The 23,082-nt window shown below is 43.8% G+C and overlaps 1 protein-coding gene across 3 annotated transcripts in view; it reads left to right on the forward strand.

Moving 5' to 3' along the window:
• The window catches only part of UBE2H (ubiquitin conjugating enzyme E2 H), a 71,969-nt gene that overhangs the window by 43,122 nt on the left and 5,765 nt on the right, over positions 1–23,082 (forward strand). For all 3 annotated transcript variants that reach the window (XR_005223828.2, XM_037889412.2, XM_037889413.2), the window contains exons 4-6: positions 9,435–9,474; positions 11,340–11,392; positions 16,476–16,604. Coding sequence is in view for 2 of the 3 variants with exons in the window: in XM_037889412.2 (XP_037745340.1) it covers positions 9,435–9,474; positions 11,340–11,392; positions 16,476–16,604 (222 nt within the window). In the remaining variant the exon portion in view is untranslated. The remainder of the gene's footprint in view (positions 1–9,434; positions 9,475–11,339; positions 11,393–16,475; positions 16,605–23,082) is intronic.

Here is a 23,082-nt window from a genome sequence, read left to right on the forward strand (position 1 = left end):
GGAAACAATGATAGTGTTGGTCAGCATGATAGGCAGTAGTCCCAGCACACCAGAAGCTTAACCACTGTATTGTATCTGAACCCAATACCTCTTGGTTCGGAGGCAAGAGCACAACCACAGAGTTGTGCTGTAGTCTGACTGAACAATTACAACACTCACTCTAACAGGATGCTAAAATCACAGCTTCCTTGTGACGGTTTGCATGTTAACTACCGCGCTGAGATAATGGGTCAGGAATGGCGAGCTGATACCAAAGCTTGTTATGGTATTTGACTGTCCATGTGGCAGTAACAGAGGCACGTTACATAAGAGAGAGATGAATCTGCTGCCATAATGGGTCATGCAGGAACGAGGTTAAAAAGTCCAACTGGTCTTGAGTTATGAGATGAATACGCACATGGGGACCAGGAAGGACTGGGGGTGTAAGGTTGAAACCAAAAACAAGTGGTGGATATAAACTGGCTACACTTCTGAAATGGTCTGAACTCCTTTTAAAGGTGGCATTGCTTTATTCCTGGTGCAGTTCAGTCCCATAAGGTTGTTTCTTTGTCAAGAGGGAAGAGACAATTCTGAAAGTTGAAACTTGCTATGTTTTTGCCCTTTTCTTGTCTTGTTTGCCTCAGCAGGGCTACCAATCACTGCTCTTGTTAGAAGGCTGTACTATGCATCAGAAAAAAGTCTTCATGGGACCTCTCTCACAACCTACTGGCTAGTTGGCTGTACTTTGAACACAGATAAGCGATGGGCTGCCCTTTGAGGCAATGTCTGGCGGAATGCAGCCAATTCCTGATACGGAGGGGAAGTAGCGATTGGTGCAAGAATGTCCCAGCTGCTACAGGCCAGCACTGCAGGTAGTTTGTGCAGTTGCAGTGGTGGAAGGGATAGTGAGACAACTTCCAGTCCATGTTCCTGTTGATTCTTCCTCCTGAACTACCATATTTCTAGTACCAAAGCAGTCATTCCGCCTGAAGAAGTGGACATGAGGCCCTGATTCAGGCAGGACAGTCTGTTTCAAACCGTCCGTGGGGTTAAACTCCAAAGATATGTCTATGCTGGAAAGAAGAACCCAGGGTACAGAGTCTCAGAGCCGGGGTCAATTGACTCTCGCTTGCGAGGCTTAAGCTGTGGGGCTAAAAATAGCAGTTTAGACGTTCCTACTTGGGCTGGAGCTGCTCCTCTCTTCAGGTCTCAGATCCCGGGCCCCAGCCCAAGTGGGAACGAGACCTGAAGAGAGGAGCAGCTCCAGCCCAAGTAGGAACGTCTAAAGTGCTATTTTTAGCCCCACAGTCTGAGCCTAAGTCAGTTGACCTCGGCTTTGAGACTTGGCACCACAGTGTTTCTTTCCAGTGTAGATATACCCTAAAGTTTGAACGCCCTAGAGAGCAATTAAAATGTGAAATAAGCCTTCAACAGAAAGACCTTTTGGTTCCAATTCATCAGGTAGGACCAGGACAGTTGCCTTTCGAGATAGCAACTAGTCATCTTGGTAATCTGCCTCTGCCTCTAAGGAAAAGTATATCCCAGAGAAGGTAGTTTGTGATGGTGAGCAAGCACTGCCAGTACTTTAAATCCTATCTTTGGGCTATTCATAGCCACATCTTACTTGGCTAACCACTATCTCCAGAAACCATCCTTGATGTCAGCTTAAAGAAGTCTTAAAGAAGAGACCAAGGACAGCATAGGCCCATTACTCAGTGAGGGGGGGGGAAACCACAACAGAAAATATGGAAATGGCAGAAGTGCTTAATGACTTCTTTGCTTCAGTTTTCACCAAGAAGGTTGGTAGTGATTGGACATCTAACATAGTAAATACCAGTGAAAATGAGGTAGGATCAGAAGACCCTAAAATAGGGAAAGAACAAGTTAAAAGGTACTTAGACAAATTAGATGTCTTCAAGTCACCAGAGCCTGATGAAATGCATCCTAGAATACTCAAGGAGCTGACTGAGGAGATATCAGGGCCATTAGCAGTTGTCTTTGAAAAGTCATGGAAGACAGGAGAGATTCCAGGAGACTGGCACTATATTAGCCCCTTTCCAATCTATAAAAAGGGAAATAAGGACAACCCAGGGAATTACAGATCAGTCAGCTTAACTTCAGTACCCAGAAAGATAATGGAGCAAATAATTAAGCAATCAATTTGCAAACATCTAGAAGATAATAAGGTGGTAAGTAACAGTCAGCATGGATTTGTCAAGAACAAATCGTGTCAAACCAACCTGATAAGTTTCTTTGACAGGGTAACAAGCATTGTGGATAGGGGGGAAGTGGTAGACGTGGTATATCTTAACTTTAGTAAAGCTTTTGATGCTGTCTCGCATGACCTTCTCATAAACAAACTAGGGAAATACAAGCTAGATGGAGCTACTATAAGGTGGCTGCAAAACTGGTTAGAAAACCGTTCACAGAGAGTAGTTATCAGTGGTTCAGTCATGCTGGAAGGATATGTCAAGTGGGGGTCCCACAGGGATCAGTTCTGGTTCCAGTTCTGTTCAATATCTTTATCAATGATTTAGATAATGGCATAGAGAGGACACTTATAAAGTCGGCGGACAATACCAAGATGAGAGGGGCTGCAAGTACTTTGGAGAATTGGATTAAAATTCAAAATGATCTAGACAAACTGGAGAAATGGTCTGAAGTAAATAGGGTGAAATTCAATAAGAACAAATGCAAAGTACTCTTATTTAGGAAGGAACAATCAGTTGCACACATACAAAATGAGAAATGATTACCTAGGAAGGAGTATTGCGGGAAGGGATCTGGGGGGGTCATAATGGACCACAAGCTAAATGAGTCAGAGTAACACTGTTGCAAAAAAAGCAAACGTTATTCTGGGATGTATTAGCAGGAGTTTGTAAGCAAGACACGAGAAGTAATTCTTCCGCTCTACTCTGCAGGTATTGGACACAATGCTCCAGTTGAGGCCTAGTTCTGGGTGCCACATTTCAGGGAGAATGTGGAAAAATTGGAGAGAGTCCAGAGAAGAGCAACAAAAATGATTAAAGGTCTAGAAAATGACCTATGAGGGAAGATTGAAAAAAAAAAATTGGGTTTTAGTCTGGAAAAGAGAAGACCGAGAAGGGGACATAATAACCATTTTCAAGTACATAAAATGTTACAAGGAAGATGGAGGAAAATTGTTTCTCTTAACCTCTGAGGATAGGACAAGAAGCAATGGGCTTAAATTGCAGCAAGGGAGGTTTAGGTTGGACATTAGGAAAAACTTCGTAACTGTCAGGGTGGTTAAGCATTGGAATAAATTGCCTAGGGAGGTTGTGGAATCTCCATCACTGGAGATTTTTAAGAGCAGATAAGACAAAAACACCCTGTCAGGCATGGTCTCCTGCCATGAGTGCAGGGCACTGGACTAGATGACCTCTCCTGGTCCCTTCCAGTCCTATGATTCATTGTGGCACATTGCTGTGAATACTCCATTCAGAGGGCCATCTTTGCAAGGTGTCAGAGGTCTATGGTATGTGACCATCATGCGTGTTTTTTAATGAGGGTTTTGACAAAATGAGAAGCCAGTGCCCTGAATGCACAAATCTGTCCATAGAAACCATCTGAAGTAGATGACAGAATTTGGGAGTCTGTCCTCAGATACAGAAGTCTGTAGCTTCTCATACCAGAAAGGTCAGTTGGTTTCTGTAGAAAATGTCCCTTGTGAACTTCAATTTATTTTGACTATCAAGATAGCATCTTACTGTAGCCGCTTAGTCTGTAAGACACAAGTTCGCTTATGGCTCCTTCAGTGAAGGACAGACTTTTGTAGGTTCAGAAGTATAAGGTGACTCTGAGAATAGTTCACAGGTTTAGACTCTTATTTCTAAATTTCAGACATCAGGATACTGCTTCACTGTCATTCTGACCAGAGCTAAAATCTCAGGAAATTTCATTAAGGTGCGAGGAGCCCACTGAAATCTGTCCAGTTCTTGAAATTTTAGAGATCTGTTAACTTATTTTGTTTGGTGAAGCCAAGAAAAGACTGGCAGCCTCTAAGTTATGTATATAAAGGAGGTCTGTGCAAGAATAAATTTGTGTGTGGTTGGGCTCTGTCAGCCAAAGAAATGGCTATTTCATGGCTTTCAGGGAAGCATCAAGAAGACTTTTGCAAGGAGCATGTTGGGCACTCAGTACATATATTTGCTTGATATCAAGGGAGGGCATCTTATTTTCTGAGTAGCTTCTTAATGAGCAGCCTTATTTTACTAATTAGCATGAAAGGGACTCTTGTGACCAGTACAGATTTTGTACAGGTGATGCTGGTTTACCTTAAATGGGAATTGTGGAATACAAATCACGTAGCATCTGTGCATGTGTGTAAGGGAGGCTCTGATTATTATCGCATCAGAAGTCTACTTAGTTTCAAGCAAACATTTGTTGCTTCAGTAGATGTCTTCTGCACAGAGCTTACACGAGACCACTGGTTAAACTTTTACATTCACTTTTACCCACACAATTAAGGCTTCTAAAGCTGTCCAGTATGGTGTTCTAGCAAAGATGCCATAATCTTGTGGTATAGCTACACTTGTGGAGACTAGCTTTACCTCTGCCTCTGTCCTGTATTGGTAATGCACATCTTGACTGGAAGACATGACCCACATTATCCAAAACAAGGATTACATTGAAAATTCTCTTGATTATCCCCTTATTCAGAGCCTTGTCTGACATATTGATCAAAGCTGTATTGTATTTAAAGTTACGGTTATGGCGAACATGCTAAAGTTCTTAGCCAACTGGAAAAGAGCTTTATATTTAAGACCTATAGCTTCCACTTCGCTGAAGGATCATGTATATGTATATATCATTTCAACCATGCCTAGTCTTTATTTGGAAATATAGACTAAGACATTCATTATACTAACTCATACAGTAACACATCTCTACCTGTAATAGTGCAAGACTGTGACTGCACAATTTCAAGTAATGTGTGGGACAAGTGAGATTTGAAGGTAATCAAGGTAAGATAAGGACAAAATGAAGAGGGCACGGGATGGAAGTATGCTAGAATGCAGATCAGCTTGGCTAGAGGAAAAGATGTCTGAGATGGAGGACAAGTCCTGTGGAGAATCTTGAAGACTTGGAATGAGATCTCAAAATGGATTAGGAAGCTAATTAGGAATGTGGGCAAAGAGAATGGGCGTTTTGTGTTCCCTCTTACAGAAGAGGCACTTTAAATTTGGAGAACTTGAACCTTAGGATATCCTATAAGGGAGGGAGTGGCAATTTTCCAGTTAAGAAGCAATGAAGAAATGATTTAAGTCCTGGGAGTAGAGTGATCAAGATGTCAAGTGTGGGTGGTGCTTAGATAGACAAACTTGCCTCTTCACCTGTACAATTTTGGAGTTAGCCTGGCCATCTGGGCTTATAATGAGCAGGATGAGTTTGGTAGAGATTTCAGATAGATAGACTCTTGGATGTGGGATCTCTCCTGTTAAAGAGTGGGAATATAAATTTGAAGACTGCTATAGTGGAGCCAGGAATTGACTAGTCAGAAGAGGAGTTAAGGGCTAAAGTGTGAAGGAGATATAGATGTGGGTGCCTTTTGGGATGGATGGAATACTACAGCCTAACCTGAATTAGAGGGGAGCCAAATTCTGAATCTGAAGGAGAGTTACAGACTGCAGAATTAAGAAATGTCATTCTAGTAGCACAGCTAGTCTGTGCTTCAGTATCCTGTTTTGGTTACCTTATACTTTCTGCCCACCCTTGGGTGTTCCCTCAACCTGTTCAGTCTAGACTTTTTTTAGATTTTAAGCTCCTTAAGGCAAGGACTGTCACTATATGTGTCTAGTGTCTAGCACAGTGAGATGGTTTGGTCCTCTAGATGCCACTGCTACATGAATATTTAATGATTGAAGAACATCCATTCCAGGCTTGCTTCAGTTTCTCAAAGTGAAATATGGAAAGGCCTTTAATAGTTTTTGTATCTGACACTAGTTACTTAAAGTGGAGGCATTAAAAAATGTAGAATCAAAGAATGTTTTAGATGAACAGGGATATCTGTTTGCAGAGAACTTTCATGTGCTTAGGTAATATTTGTGTCTCTGGAACAGTCTGGGATGATTTCAGCATCATTTTAGGCTTTTATTGCATGTACGTGAGTTTTGGGCAGTTCAAGTAAATATTACATTATACTTGTGCTATAATACATGGGAAGAAACAGTTAATTCCATATGTCAACTCCAGTTGGGATCCATTCTGTCACTCAGAAATGGAGATCACTTCCTCTTTTGGCTGGAGATGGTAGCAAAATATTTCTTCAGTTTTCCACGTAGAATAGCCAAACATAAGGTTGTAGTGGCACAAGTTTGCTGGACTCAAACATGATGTTGACTATAGAGCAATATTAGGAATGTAAAACTGATAAAAGACTTGACTGAAACAACAAAAATGTTATTGGTTACCTACTGTGTCCTTACGGGACATGTAACCTTAAAGTGTCAAAATAAAACCTTTGCCCAAGATTTAACAAAGTTATTTGGTAAAGCTTCTTCCTATTTTTTATACATGTCACTAAAAAATTAACTAGAAGAGACAAATCAATGCTTATTGCAGAAAGTTCAGATCACTTACCTATTAAGCAGTGTTCCCTCAGCTATGCTGGCCTCCAGGGTTATGTTTCTGCACAACATAAGTAAAGAAGGCTATATTTTAAACTTGGAAAACAGCCATGTTAAGATCTTGAAAAGCTTTTGGTGGAAACGATATGAAAGTGACAGCAGCCCTGATCGGGATTTATAAAGAGCTGAAATTATTCAGTGGCAAGTTAGTAGATGCATGTACAACTATCCATTTAGCTGGAAGGGAAATAATCTTTGAGCATCACCTTGTATCCCCTCAACAATCTTTGTTATGCATCTGTTAAAGTGCCTTCACCACAGAAGCTAGGCTTTTATCGCAGAAACTACAAAATGTAGTCTGTAAATGGAAGCCTAACTCTGCATCTGCTACCAGTGGGAAGAGTATATGAAACACTTAAACTGAGCTTTTGGGGGCAGAGATTGTGTTCCTCTATGTGTACAATATACATCACCTAATGCAGCACATATTATAACATAAATAAGAATACTATGCTGAGTATTAGGTTATAAGAAAAAGTACTCTTCTATTGCAGGGAGTGGGGAATCTGAGGTGCCATCTACACTTTACTCTGAGATGAGGTCCAGCCTCTCATCTCACCGCTGGATTACTGCAACATTCTCTCTGACCTTGACAAATGCAGTCTATTCCTGCATGTATCCATTCAGAATGCTGCTGCAAAGATCATTTTCCTAGCCTGTCACTTTGACCATGTCATCCGTCTTTTCACATCCCTCCACTGGCTGCTCCTTCTCTCACATCAAACATAAGCTATGTCTTCACTTTCAAGGCCCTTCATGTTAGGGTTGCCAACTTCCTATTTGCAGAAAACCAAACACCCTTGCTCCACCCCTTTCCCAAGGTCCCACGCCCACTCACTTCATCCCCTCTCCCTCTGTTGCTTGCTCTCCCCCACCTTTGCTCACTCATTTTCACTGGGCTGGGGCAGGGGATTGGGGTGCGAGAAGGGGTGAGGCGTCTGGCTGGGGCCGGAAGTGAGGGGTTTGGGTGCAGGAGGGCGCTCCAGGCTGGGCCGGGGGGAGGGCTCTGGTTGGGGCTGCAGGCTCTGGTGTGGGTCTGAGGATGAGAGGTTTGGGGTGATGGAGGGGGCTCAGGGCTGGGGCAGGGGGTTGGGGTGTGGGCTTCAGGAAGGAGTGTGAGTGTGGGAGGAGGTGGGGGGTGCGGGCTCCGGGCAGCGCTCACCTCAGGCAGCTCCTGGAAGCTGACAGCATCTACCTCTGGCTCCTAGGCACGGCCAGGCAGCTCTGCGTGCTGCCCCTGCCTACAGGTGCCACCCCCACAGCTCCCATTGGCCGCAGTTCCCAGCGAGTGGGAGCTGCGGTCCCGGCGCTAGAGGTGGGGGCAGTGCATGGAGCCACCGGGGCCGCCCCTTGCCTAGGAGCCAGAGGGAGATGCTGCCAGCTTCCTGGGAGCCGGGTGGAGCCAGGCAGGCACTATGTCTGCCCCGTTGCGGGAGGCCAACTCGACTTTTAACTGCCTGACCAGAGCCACCAGGGTCCCTTGTCTACTGGATGTTCTGGTTGAAAACCGGACACCTGGCACCCCTATCATGTCTTAGCCCCACCCTATCTATCTCATTCACTATCGAGATGTTGATTCCTGACTAAAATCAACACATGATGTCACATCCATTGCCCACTTGCTAAATTTTCGAACAAGCACCTTTGTGTTTTCTCCTGTGCTGCCCTCTGTGCTTGGGAGGAGCTCCCTGTGAACATCCACAAAAGTAACTCCTTATTCACTGTCAAAACTCTACTTACACCACTCCTTTTCCATACCACCTACAAAAACTTGACAACAGCTAGGTTTCTGGTGTGCAGAGACCAATGCCTAACATGCTGACCAATGTTCTCATTTTCCTTCCCTGTCTATATCCATCTCTTTTCTCTTTTACTTACATTGTAAGCTCTTTGGGGGAGGGACAGGCTTTTTGGACTTGGACAGTGGGGTCCAAGTCCATGACTAGAGATCGTAAGTGCTACAGTAATGCAAATAATAATGAGGTTAATTTAACGTTAGTTAGGTAACTGCTGAAAAATGTGCCCCTGGGTGCTGGTTAGCAGATGTAATCTTAAAGTGCAAAGCAAGTTAGTTTATTGTGACATTCTTGTCGCTGTCAAACCATAGAATTTTTCATTTCTGTAAACTAGAAGCCAGAACAAAAAGCATTATCAAAATAGCAACTATTTTTAGTTTAGACCACTCTTCTTAGACTGCCTGAGTCTTGAAATTGAAATACTTCTGTGGCTGTGTTTTCTAAAGACCTGAGGTATCAATTGTTCTCTTACTATTGCTACAGAATGTTGACAAGTGTTAGCTGTATGTTTCTGCAATACCAGATGCCTCTCAGTGCCTTACGAAGGCTGCTTAATATTGAGACTGAAAGTTTATAGAAGACCTTTGTTGGAAAGACCATTTTAGAAAGAAAGTTTAATCCTAGAGCAAATGTTAAGCTTAATCTTTTTGTTTGTTCCAAAAACCCTGCAGCTTTGTAAAGCATTTTATCTTAAAAACAAACCAAAAAAAACTCCATGAGCTTAATGGTTCTGATGGGCAAGATTTTTCACGATAATACTGGATGCAAAACCTTGCAATATACTTGTCTGTAAACAGGGGCTTTGGTGTGCTTGAAGTGAACAGCAGAGGACCCTAGGGTCAAATATGACTTGTGTATTTGAAAGGTGACATAGGTGTATATATAGCTAAGCCAAGGTTTCCATTGAAATCATTCACATGAGAGCTCACTTCTTCTTTTCTGTAAACTGCTTACCAAGTGTGCTAATTTTTTGTGGCTACTTTCTGCTATTAACCACTGTCTCTCTTTACAGGATTCATGAATAAAATTTTCCATCCCAATATTGACGAAGCGTAAGTAAATCCTTAGTATGTGGTATTTCTGATTGGGGTACTATTTAATTCTAGTTGTTATGCTTTCATAAGAAAGCCAAAGTAGCTTTTTCGTAGTGTGCTAATAGGGCCGGATAAAGCTGTCATCTAATCTAACACTAACAGTCCAGGGTAAGAATTTGATCTGAGGGGACAGTTTCATAAAACTACCCCACAGGTCTTTTTTCCAGTAGAGTTCAGGTTGTATGAAGTACTGGGTAGGAAACATACTGCAGAAGTCTTCCTTGTGTGATCTATGCACCGGCAACATTGAGTGCTTTTATAAACAAATGAGGCACATGTTGTGGCATAGAAGGTCCAGGGTTGCTAGTTCCCCTTTTCAAAGATACTTCTCAAGACGATAACTCTAGCTAGACCCACCAGCTCCTCTGTCAGTTAGCATTGGTTCATAAATTATGTAAAATACATCCTAGAAGACCCTTCTTAAAGGAAACCATAAAAATCTGGTCACTTCCATATAGTCAGTTTGTTGAATAGTCAGAGGTTCTCACCCTTTTTCTTTGAGACCCCCCCTCCCAAAAAAACATGCAATAAAAACTCCAGGGCCCATCAGGGGGGAGGGGGACCTCAGGGCTTTGTGCTGGGGGAGGGGGAGGCTTGAGCATAGGTGTAGTTTGACTTCTGGTGCCTGCCCCCCCCCCCCCAAAAAAAAAAAAAAAAAAAAAAACCCAGCAGGGCTCGAGCCAGCTCTGCACAGCGGGGTCCAGGGAGGGAGCGCCACCCCCACCCCCGACTCACCTCAGCAGGCCACCCAGCCTGTTTGGGTTGGGGGGGAGGCAACTTAAAATTATAACTCAAAGGTGGGGGGCTCAGCTCAAAAAGTTTGAAAAGAGCTCAGCGTGCAGGGAGAGAGGTCGCTAGGGGCCGTGTGCGGGCAGAGGGGTAGCTCAGGGTGCAGGAAGAGGGGTAGTGCAGGGAGCGGGGTAACTAGGGGCTCTGTGTGGAGAGGGGTAGCTCAGGGTGCAGGGAAGGGGATAGCTAGGGGCTGTGCACTGGGAGTTCTCCCCTGTGGGCCCTGTTCCCCAAGGGCTCTGCCAGCCATGGAGCTGGGTCCCCCCCGCACCCAGGCTGTTCTTACCGGCTGCGTGAGCAAAGCGGGTTTGGGAACTGAGGAGCAGCTTCAACCCCCAGCAGCAGCAGGAGATGAATGCTGCGGCTGCCTGCTCCATGGCATCAGCCAGAGCAGCAGTGGACCACGCTGCCCGGCTCTGGCTTCCCGCCTCTGATCTGGCCAGGGGGCGGGAAGAGGTGGAGCGGGAGTCTGGAGCTGCCTCGGGACTGCCCTGCTCTTGCACTGTGGTTTCGGGGGCCGGGGGGGAACATCCCCGTTTCCCCCCTCCCCCCCAATTCTGCCCATGTGCTCAGGGCTTCTGCCCTGTGGGGAGCACTGGGGCTCGGGGCTCCAGAATTCAGCCCTGCTGCTCCCGGCTTCAGCCCCATGGGAGGTGCTGGAGCTCGGGCTCTGGGTTTTAGCCATGGGGCCCCATAGCCCCCCTGAAAGGGCTCGCAGACCCCCTCTTGAGAACCACTGTGTTAAATGAAGCCCCTCCTTTCTTTCCAGTCTTAGTCTCACAAGTGAGATTCCACCTATGTAAATTCTGGCTCCAAGTTACTGTGCCCTTTCTCTTCATCCCTTGCTTAGAAAAATCGAGTTTCTGTACATAGTATGGAAGTCACTATGGCTGCCCTATATCTTGCTCTAATCCAAAGTGTAATATTTGGTCCCTGCTTGGTAGAGAGGAGTGTGAGGGGTTAAAACTACTATATCCTACAAGTATTTTGCTAACTTGTACCTGTTTTAATTCCATTCTCTCCATCTGTTTCAGGTCAGGAACTGTATGTCTAGATGTAATTAATCAAACTTGGACAGCTCTCTATGGTGAGTTTGGCAATCCACTGTGTGGTGACACATTTCATCATTTATTTGGTTTTAATACCTTAATACAGCTTGTTGGAGGTGAGTGCTCGAAGGTCTGTCTTGGAAAGTGTGAGCCAAATTGTAGTGGTTTTTTCACTGAACCAAGTTCAATTTAGCAACAGAAGCTTGATATGAAAATATTTCCGCAGCTCCTTTCATCCCAAAGATGCTGAAGTATTCTGTAAACTCTGTACTGGAATCACGCAACCCACCACTAAAGTGCAGCCATCTCTGAGGTGGAATATGGCAACTGCTCAACAGTAACACAGCAACACTTCAGGATAGGTAGTGAAGAATGCTCCAGTATCCAGATGAAAATATGGGGGAAATTTTTAAGTAACCAGACTGCAGTAATCCAAACTGAATTTCAGATAGGAAGGGTGAAGGCATTCTTTGACACTGGTTGGGACCTTGGCTGATTTTTAAGAAGGTTCCATCAGAAACACTTATTCCCCTTCACCATCAAATTGAGGCATTATTTCAAAACCACTTAGGAGAAGTCATACCATCTACTAATTTGTCTACACTGCTTCCTGCAGAACTTGTTTTCCTGGGAGGTGTCCCATCCAGTTACTGGCCAGACTTGATTCTGTTGAGCTTTAGAGGTCTAACAAGATCAATTTATAGTGACAAGGACTCTGAGAAAAAAAATTCTTATGCAAGTCTGAAACTGTTAAACAGAACAGATATTTAATAGCTCATTCTCTTGTATGCTGGGCTGCACTGAACTTCTCAGGGTATAGTTTATGGACACTACATTCACACTTTGATGTATGGTGTTAAGCAGTATGCATACAATATAAATGCTTTACCTTTGACTTTTCACTTTGAAAAGTTGTCTCACCTATTTCTAGTTTCCCTGGTTTCGTGACTCTGTCAATGTTCTCAACCTATTGCCAAAGTGACAAATTACTACTTTAAAGACCAAACTGCTTTAATTTTCTTACAAATTATGCAATGGAAACAGTGGCTCCAAGTACTGGACCTGCTACATACCTGTAGTAAAAATGCCAAAGTACTTGTGTTGGGACTGCACAATTAAAAACTCATGCTATTATGTTGCAGCTGCAGCTAGGGGTCAGGTTTTCTATTATATGTATTTTTTTTGCTGAGGAATGCAGGAAAGACGAGTGGTAGTTTATAAGGTGAGGAGAGCTTTCTTTTACTTCTACACTGATCGTACCAGGAATGTTCATTCTCAGCAGTGGACTTCACCCTGAGAAAACCCAACAGTGGGATAAGTAGCTAGAGTACTAAATGAGCAATGTGCACTTTTGTTCAACAGTCTTAAAGCCAGCTGCAGATGAGGCGTCTGACTGACAAATTAGAATTGCTTCACTGCTTGTGCTATTCTGACATTGTACACTAGCAATCTGGATACTGGTTTGTAAGCTGTGCAAAAATAGCTTCCTGTTTTAAGAGATGCTACTGTGGACTAATTGCAGCAGGGTTTCTACAATATTTATGAACAAAATGTCATATGAACACTTTCTGTAATTGGTTTCCTAAGAATGCTTCTGTATTTTTGGCACTTTTGTGGACTGTAAAGGGAGGAAAAACAACTGCAGTACTTACTGCTCTTCTATGATGTGTAAAGGTGATCTCAGAGCTTTCAAAAATCTATAACTAGTATACGTTATAGACAAAATCAGGATGTACTGTTGGTATGTTCCTTCACATGGGTGCTACATAGGTGTCATTCTACACCAACCAACCAATTGTCAAACAATGCACTTTTTTAACGCCATTCATCTTACTCCAAACTTCCTTATTTTTTCTGGAGGATGCTTTGGAACAGTGACGAGGTAACTCCTTTTTGTTCTTTGATTGTGTTGCCGGTGTCAGTCTGCATTAGATATGCCTTTTTTCCCCCTCCAGTTATAAGTCATCAGTCACCTTGACATTTAGACACACAGCCTTGTATTCAAGGAACACAAGAAATTTCTCTCTGCAGCAGAAATACAGGAGGATCTAATTTTGGAGGGTGAAAGCAATCTGGAAAAAAAATCTTCCTATATACTATTCTGTTATGCATTTGACCTTAAAACAAACCAATCCTGTATTGGTAGAGAAGGTCTGGACTAGCTGACCCAACAGAAATTAGATGGAAAGTTCTTATGGTTGCTACCAATAAATCCACTAGATTTAAGATCATAATTTAGTAGATTCCTTTTATTTAAGTAGTAAAGCACCAAACCCTTCTTAGGACAACAGTGCCTTCATTTTAGGCATACTGTGCACATCCAAGCAGTGCTAACAATGAAGCATTGGTTTAGTTGGGACTTGGAAGAGAGAACTGGAGAAGGCAGGCATTTAAAGAGGAAAGAGGCTATTTTGAGCTGTCTTTCATTTAGGCTTTCTTGCTCTGTCGCTAACTAAACTCCCCTTTGCATTTAATCTTAAACTGGGAAGCATTAAATATTTCTAGTTTTCCCAGTGGAAGGAATTAAAACTGGCAGCTGGGTTATAAAATAAGTCATGAAGCCATGTCTACACTTACCGGGGATCCACGCTGCTGTGATCAATGCAGCAGGAGTCGATTTAGCGGATCTGGTGAAGACCCGCTAAATCGACCGCAGAGCGCTCTCTGGTCGACTCCAGTACTCCACCAGAATGAGAAAAGTAAGGTAAGTCGATGGGAGAGCATCTCCCGTCAACGCAGCGCGGTGTAGGCACCGCAGTAAGTCCACCTAAGCTATGTCGACTCCAGCTACGTTATCACATAACTGGAGTAGTGTAACTTAGGTCAACTTGCCCAGGTAGTGTAGACAAGGCCTAAGAAACAAACCTGTTGCTAATAATGGCTTAAGTGCTAGAGTAGACAGAAGGAACTAGTTACGATACCATCGGAAAACATTTTTTCCTTTGCTTGTGCCATGCTATTTTTGTGATCCCTTTTGAGAGTAGGACTACACTTCAAGAAGCTGTTGCACTTCAGCCCACAAGTAGCTGACGGTGACAACTGGCATCTCAATGCACCAGCCTTGGGAAACTTGGCCCAGAGACATTTGTGTCCTTCTTAAGTGTTTCTTGTAGCCTTCCTTTCTCTATCTACCTGCCCTTGAAAATAGCAGTGGCTTTTCTGTTTAGTAGAAAATTAAGTTTAAAAAAAAAAACTGGCATTTTAGAGATGGTCTCTTGTATAACTTAGCTGCAAATAACTAAGGGCTGGTCTATGCACAAAGTTGCACTGGTTTAACTAAAGGTGTGATGTTGCACTGGCTTAAAACTGTGCAACTCCTGTGTGTAGGCAAACCCTAATTTCCGTCCCTGCTATGCCACGTTCACGCTGAAGTGACTCAGCTAGTCAATACCCTGGAGTTTCTACATATGCAGGATGTGTTAACGCAGGAAGGAAGATTTGACAATAATTGGGTAGTCTCTTCCCCAGTGCCGTGTCTAGGCCAGAGGTTCCCACTGTGCGTTCGGTAGGAGCACTTGCAGGTGGTCTGCAGAGAGCTAGCAGTTCACATGGTGCTAGCTCTCCTAGGTTATGTCTACGCTGCAGTTAGACACGCACAGCTGGCCTGTGCCAGATGACTCAGGCTCATGGGGCTCAGGCGAACGGGCTGTTGAATTGCGGTGTAGATGCTCAGGCTCCAGCTGCCCAAGCTCTGGGACCCTGCCATCTCACTGGGTCCTAGAGCCTGGGCTCCAGCCTGAGCTTGAAAGTCTCCACAACAACTAAACAACCCCTTAGCCTGAGCCCCACGAGCCTGAGTCAGCTGGCACAGGCCAGCCGCAAGTTCTTAATTGCAGTGTAGACCTACAATGTAAACCAATAGGGGTAAGATCCAGGTGCAGGATAAGTTTTAATCTTGGCTGAGAAACTGTGGGTGGGGTCTCTTCCTGCCCTCTTCCCCTCCCCCCCGCCCCCAAAAGCCCTCTTTTGATTAGCAGCAGTAAGAGACATTTTTGTTCTTCTTTGTGCTGTAGCTACTCCATTAGGTTTTCTTTGCCACCAGAAAGGGGATGAAGGATGAGGGGAGCCTACATACTATCCAGATGAAAAGGGGATGCTCATAAAATAAAAAGACTGAGTATTGGAAAGGGTGAACCTGCTTTTTATTTAAAAAAAAAAAAAAAAAAAAAAAAAATCTACATGCACCTGCTAGTCTTTGACAGCTGAAGTTAAACATTGCAAAATCACCCTCCTAACCACACACTGGGGGCTTACTCTTCCATCTGTGTGGGTGTATACAGCCCTTCTGGAGCCTGCCTGAAACATCCAAGAAGGAATGGCACAGTCTGTTGCTTCACACCCTCATCTTTGAAGTAGGGTGCGTATGTCTCTTTTGGAGGTGGGGTGTGGAGGATGGTTTCATGTGTTCACAATTACTCATTAGCACCAGAAACATGTTTCCCTCCCATGGATTATTAGTGGTAAATGCCAACTGGCAGTAAGGCATTAATGTGGATCTCTTCGCGTCCTGTTAATTGTTTTGAAATGGGAGAATGAACTTGTTGGCTGCTCTTTTTATTATCATAACTGTCGAAGCTCTGTGGAAACTGTATTATGCTGAGATGTCAATTTTAAGTCTAGGAACCGATTTATATAAAGACAGTAATGAGAGAGGAAGCATGCGGAATTTAGTGTGAGGCAGTTGGGAGGGAAAAATGTCCAAAGTTTAAAGAATAAAAGAATGGTCTGGGTCTAATTCCTGATATCACTGCTGTATGAGCTTGGGTATATCATTTACCCTCTGCCTCCCTTTCTTTAAGTAACAGTGTTTCACGAATCTCCATAGGGATGCTGAAGGAGTTTTTGTGTTTGTAAAGTGCTTTGAGATCTTCAGATGAAAGATGCTATAGAAGTGTAAAATACTTTGGGCACAAAGTGTCGGAAGCTCCATTATCACACAAATTCTCAACTATATTTGCAGTCTAGGACAGGAAAACCTATATGAATTTAAGCTTCCATAAGCTTTACACCATCTTAACGTCTGACTACAGCAATACACAGTTTCACTGATGTTTAACTTGGTTATCTGTGGGTTTGAGATGTAGATGTGCAATGTGACTTTTGTGTTAATTTGTATTGCAGATCTTACCAATATATTTGAGTCGTTCCTGCCCCAGTTGCTGGCCTATCCTAACCCCATAGATCCTCTAAATGGTGACGCTGCAGCCATGTATCTCCACCGACCGGAAGAATACAAACAGAAAATTAAAGGTAAGGGAGTCAATGGAATGTTGAAAAATTAATGGTATCACTTTGATCTATTGCTGTTCGGAAGAAACTTGTTCTGTTCACTATACATCTTAAATACCTTTTCGTCTGATGACCACTATGGCTCTAAAATAAATCGATTTAATTTTAGAGTGGGGATAGTCTTCTGGGAAGAGTGGATGAACCACTATCCTTTTAAATTTAAAGCTGGGCTGTAGGGGGGGAGGGATAGCTCAGTGGTTTGAGCATTGGCCTGCTAAACCCAGGGTTGTGAGTTCAATCCCTGAGGGGGCCATTTAGGGATCTGGGGCAAAAATTAGGGATTGGTCTTGCTTTGAGCAGGGGGTTGGACAAGATGATCTTCTGAGGTCCCTTCCAACTCTGATATTCTATGATTCTATGAATACAGTGTTGGGAACAGTTCTGTTTAGCTTGGATGTGGGGAATGTCTTGGCAAACTATTAGAAGTTAGAGACAGAAGGGAACTAAGTTAAAGGCTGTTTCCGAAGGTCCCCAACTTTAAAAGCAAACTTCAGAAGTTTGGAGGAGTTAAGAATATTTTTGTAGCTAAAGTAGCACAAATTTTTCTGGCAGTTTTTTCCCAGTTTGTTTAAAAGTAAACAACAAAAAATGTTGTGCACTGGTCATGTCATTAGCTCACCCCATTTTGTTGTGTTTGCGCGGGTGCATGTGCATAAATGTGACTGTCAGGCTTCCCTTAAAATAATGTAGGAATTGCCATGCTGGATCAGTGCCAGATACCTCCAGAGACGGTATAGGAACTCTTCAGTACAAAGGTGTTGGATAATCTGACCTCATATAGGTCTCATCTCGGTCTCTAATAGTTAGAGATTCGCATAAACCATGAAGCACACAGACAGGGAAGGTCTATTACTCAACGAGGAGGAAAGGAGAGAAAATGCAGCAATGGCTGAAATAAATGACTTTTTTGTTTGTTTTCACCAAAAAAGTTAGCAATGATTGGATGACTAACATGGTGAACATCAGTGTAACTGGGGTAGGTTCTGAGGTTAAAATAAGAACAAGTTAAGAATTACTTAGACAAGATGTCCTCAAATTGGCAGGGCCCAATGAAATACATTCTAAAATACTTAAGGAACTGTCTGAAGAGATCTGAGCCATTAGTGATGATCTCTGAGAACTCGTGGAGGACAGGAGCAATCGCAGAGGACCGGAAAAGGGCAAATAGAGTACCTATCTATAAAAAGTGAAATACGGACAACCCAGGGAATTATAGACCAGTCAGCTTGACTTGAATACCTGGAAAGATAATGGAGTAAATCAAACAATCTGTAAGCATCTAGAAAAAAATAAGGTGATAAATGTCAAGAACAAATCCTGTCAAACCTAATCTCCTTCTTTGAGATGGTAACAAGCCTTGTGGACAGGGTAGAAACAATAGATGTGATGTATCTCAATTTTAGTAAGGCTTTTGATACTGTCCCACATGACCTTCTCCGGAGGAAACTAGAGAAATATAGCCTAGATCAGGGGTGGGCAAACTTTTTGGCCTGAGGGCCATGTCTGGGTGGGGAAATTGTATGCAGGGCTGGGGCAGGGGGTTGGGATGCAGGAGGGAGTGTGGGAGGGGGGTGTGGTATGCAGGAAGGGGCTCAGGGGATTGGGGTGCAGGAGGGGTGAGGCAGGGGACTCAAGACGGGGTTAGGGGGCTCAGGGCAGGGGGTTGGGGTCTGGGATGCAGGAGGGGTTCAAGGTGTGAGCTCCAGCCCGGTGCCCCTTATCTCGAGTGGCTCTGGGGTGACAGTGGTGCTCAGTGGGGCTAAGGCAGGCTCTCTGCCTGCCCTGGCCCTGCGCCACTCCCGGAAGTGGCCAGCATGTCCGGCAGTGGCTCCTGGGGGTGGGGGTAGTGCAGGTGGTTCCACTGCGCACTGCCCTCACCTGTGGGTACCACTCCCAAAGCTCCTATTGGCTGCGGTTTCCTGTTCCCAGCCAATGGGAACTGCAGGGGGCGGTGCCTGTAGGCAAGGGCAACGCACGGAGCCCTCTGTGCTCCCCTCCACCAGGGGCCACAGGGATGTGGTGCCAGCCGCTTCCAGGAGCAGTGCGGAGCCAGGGCAGGCAAGGAGCTTGCCTTAGCCCCACTGCACTATGGGGCTGGCAATCCCGCAGGGCAGACTGAAACCTCTGAGCCGCATCTGGCCCGTGTCCTGTAATTTGCCTTCACCTGGTTGGAAAACCACAACTGGTTGGAAAACCATACTCGAAGAGTAGTTATCAGTGGCTCACAATCAAGCTGGAAGGGCATATTGAGTGGGGTCTTGCAGGGATCTGTCCTGGCTCCAGTTCTATTCAGTGTCTTCATAAATGATTTGGATAATGACATACAGTTTGCGGACAATACCAAGGTGGGAGGGGTTGCAAGCTCTTTAGAGGACAGGATTAGAATTCAAAATGGTCTTGACAAACTGGAGATATCATCTGAAATAAATAGGATGAATTCAATAAGGACAAATGCAAAGTACTCCACTTAGGAAGAAATAATCAATTGCACAAATACAAAATGGGAAATGACTGCCTAGGAAGGAGGACTGCAGAAAAGGATCTCGGGGTGATAGTGGATAACAAACTAAATGTGTCAACAAGAGAATACTGTCACGAAAAAGGAAACGTCATTCTGGGAGAGTTGTAAGCAAAACATGAGAAGTAATTACTCTACTCTATTCAGCACTGATAAGGCCTTAGTGGGACTATTGTGTCCAGTTCTGGGCACCTCACTTTGGGAAAGATGTGCACAAATTGGAGAAAATCCAGAGAAGAGCAACAAAAATGATTAAAGGTCTAGAAAACATGACCTACAAGGAAAGATTGGGGGGGAAAAAGGGTTTGTTTCGTCTGGAGAAGAGAAGACGACTGAAGGGGAACATAAGTCTTCAAGTATGTAAAAGGTTATAAAAAGGAGGGTGATAAATTGTTTAAGTTTAATCACTGAGGACAGGACAAGAAAAAATAGATTTAAGTTGCAACAAGGGAGATTTAGGTTGGACATTTGGAAAAACTTCCTCATCATAAGGGTAGTTGAGCACTGGGGACAAATTACCTAGGAAGGTTGTGGAATCTCCATCAATGAAGGTTTTTAAGAACAGGTTAGACGAACACCTGTCGGGTGGTGTAGATAATACTTGGTCCTGCCTCAGTGCAGTGGACTGGACTAGATGACCTATCGAAGTCCCTTCCAGTCCTACAGTCTGTGACTTGCTATGCCTTCAGAACTTTGTAATCAATTTATCTTACATACCGTACGCATAAGAGTCATGCCTCCACTTTGAATACTCTGTCGTCTTACCAGTTTTGCATGACAATAAGATAGAACTAAACACTGCCATTCTGTGAAATCCCTCTTTGTAATGGTAGTATTTAAAAAAAGTCTTGGACACACTGGAATTGATGCAATAGATTCTAGCAACTTCTTTGCTCTGGAAAATTAAGTACTGTGAATACGTAATTTATCGCCTCTTCCCTTTACCTCCTCGTTTCTTTAGTTATGAAAGCATAAAATATCTGCTTGATGTGTGTTTTGGGGATTGTTCCTAGGACTGACACCTGGTGCAAGGTTCTCAGCCTGCCATAATCCTTATGAAGTGCAAAACCCTTAAATAAAGATTCATAATGAAACCTGTAGTTGTCCATTGGTGCAACTATTGTGTATACAGCTGGAAAATTTTTTGTTTAACACAAGTACAGCTTTTCACTCTTCGGATATATAAACTTGTTAATGGCCGTAGAGGTAAGAGAACCATTTTAGTCTTTCCATCCTAGAATAGAGGAAATTGAGGGGGGGGGAGATGTATTTTTCCAAAGGCACAAAGAGCCAGTTAAACATTCAACTTCTATTGAAGGCAGTGGGATTTGAGTGCCTAACTCCCATTTGTGCCTTTAAAAAGAGAATTGGGGCTGGCACTTGATATTGGTGCATATTTGTAGTAAATGGTTAAATACTAACAGAGCTGTGAATGGGGTATAGATATAGCTGTTCTGCATTCCTTTGGGGCTAAAATATTTGAAGCAATGTTGGGTCTGTCTTGGTATGAAATCTTGATTTCAAACCTTTACGCTAGACACTTGAAAATGTACTTCCCATGGTATCTACAGGGCCAGCAGAATGTACACTTCAGTGTCATCTTTCCTTAATGGATTGAAAAATGACTAGATCCTCCAGTGTAACATGAGTTTAACCCAAAAAGAGGGTTAATTGTTTAGACACGAAAGTTCCCTGGAAGTCGAATTTCCAGAGGTTAAAATGAATGGCCATCCTGCTGATGGCTTAGGCAATGGTAAATATCTATTTGAACTAAAGTTGCCTCTCTGCTTTATAAGCTGTGGGCCTTGGGCCAGTGGAGCACTTCCTGAGGGTCCGTGAAGTGGCGGGTGGTCACATGGCTCCTGTCCTTGTTTTTACCTGCTAAATGTCAGGGTGACAGCTAGTTGCTGTATCTAATTGCTTTCCTAATATTATTCCCCCACATAAGCGGTAGTGGTGGTGAACTCAGGGATGCTGTGTGGTTACGAATGGGAAGAGGTGTTCACACACAACACCTCAGACAGTCTTGTGATCTGAAATTTTTGGAGAAGAGGAAGGGTGGGATCCTGTTGCTGGGGTGTGCTGAAAGGTTTATCTGGGCCAATAACACTTTTTTTTATTGGATGTTCAATTGATAAGCAAGACGCTCACCAAAACTGGCACCCAAGAAGTTCTGCCTCTGAGCAGATCGTTCTTGTTAGTATACAAGATCCTGTTGCACAGGACCAGGGCATTTCCCTTGATCACATTGTTGTATTCATGATACAGTTTCCAAAAGGGTAGGGAGCCTGACAGTGCGAATGTCTTCACGCTGCATGCAGTGTCACTGCACATGTTCTACGCTTCCTAGTGTTTACGGAACGATGGTTATTGAGCAGTTCGTGCAAGTCCTCATGACACAAACTTCAGCAACCTCTCACAGGTGAACAATGCAAATGAAACCATTAGAGAGAAGCTGCTTGTCATTAGACATCAGCATGTGCCTCCATAGGAGTTTGAAAGCCCCTTTTAGCCATTTGGCTCAAGTACTTTAAATGCAGAGTGTCCCTCTAGTTCAACAGCACTTCAGAGTCTATTCTTGTAGCAGGTATTAAAGCATCTCGTGGCCTAATTCCATAGCCTCAATTCCAGAAATCTTGGCTTCTTGCAACTTAGCCAGCTGGTGCCTGTATAGACAATTAACTGTTTGAAGAGTCTGATCTACTGTGGGTAGCTGTACATCATGCTAGAAATAAGCATCTGCAGAAATTTGGAGGCAGTGGGAAGAAAGATGTTGCCAAAGATTTAACGTCCAGCTTAACATTCTCTTCTGCTGAACTGAAAGATGCAAGTAGCTCATCAATGTTACTTAAGAAACAAAACTAGCTTTTTAAATGCAAGTTTCTCTGGTCATGTGTGTTTGGCATCTCGCATTACAAGTGACATCCCACAGTTTCATAAGCACATCTGTCTCTTGGCATGACATGAAACTAAGGATTGCCAATTAGCCATGATTTGGGCTGGTGGAAGGGAAAATACATTGTGCAAGACTGATCCTCCCTCCTTTCTGCCCCATGAAACTGAGTTAAGGAAAAGAGCAACACTTTCAAGTCCTTTAGATTGGAATTTCCTGATACAAATTGGAATTCATTAACATCTCCTATTGTGGGAGCTAGACATCATTAAGCATAAAGGAATGGATGCTGCTCAAAAAAAATCTGCTTTGGGGCTTAGAAGCAAGCCATCTTGCCTTCTGCTCATGTCCATCCTGTCAAAACTGCCAGATTAGCAACTGAAATCTAACCACAGAGCTGGTACAGCATAAGAAAAGTTCACCTCACCTTGCTCATGTACCTTACTCCCAAACTAGAGGGATGGACCAGACTGAGCTCAGTTTACATAGCTGTTCACCTAGATGGTGTGCCATGTTTCCCAGTGCCTAGTTGAGAACAGAATTTGAGAGCAAGCTGTCTGAAGTTCAATCCAGACAAGACATACAGTATGTTAATACTGCACAGAAAAACCCACAACACCAGGTCTGAGCATGTCAATTGACTCAGGCTTGTGGGGTCAGGTTGCAGGGCTAAAAATAGCCGTGTAGGCAGTCATGTTCAGGTGGAAGGCTGGGTTCCAGGACCCTACCCCCTTGCCTGGCTTCATGGCCCAGGCTCCAGCCCAAGGAGGAGCATCTATGTTGCTATTTTTAGCCCTGCTGCCTGAGCCCCACGTCAATTGACCCAAGCTCTGAGGCTCAGTGCCACAGGTTTTTTCTTTGCAGTGAAGATCTACCCAAAGATACTGGGTTGGAGGAATTATCTGATTTTTACTTTCGTCCCTGCATGTACACCCTTTTTCAAGAGGTTTGCAAATTCGGGACATGGCTGCTCTTGGAATGTCAGGTAGTGTCAGCCAAGAGCCTCCTCCATAGGCACCTGTAGTAAG

Source organism: Chelonia mydas, chromosome 1 (genome assembly GCF_015237465.2).
Source record: "Chelonia mydas isolate rCheMyd1 chromosome 1, rCheMyd1.pri.v2, whole genome shotgun sequence".
NCBI lineage: Eukaryota > Metazoa > Chordata > Testudines > Cheloniidae > Chelonia > Chelonia mydas.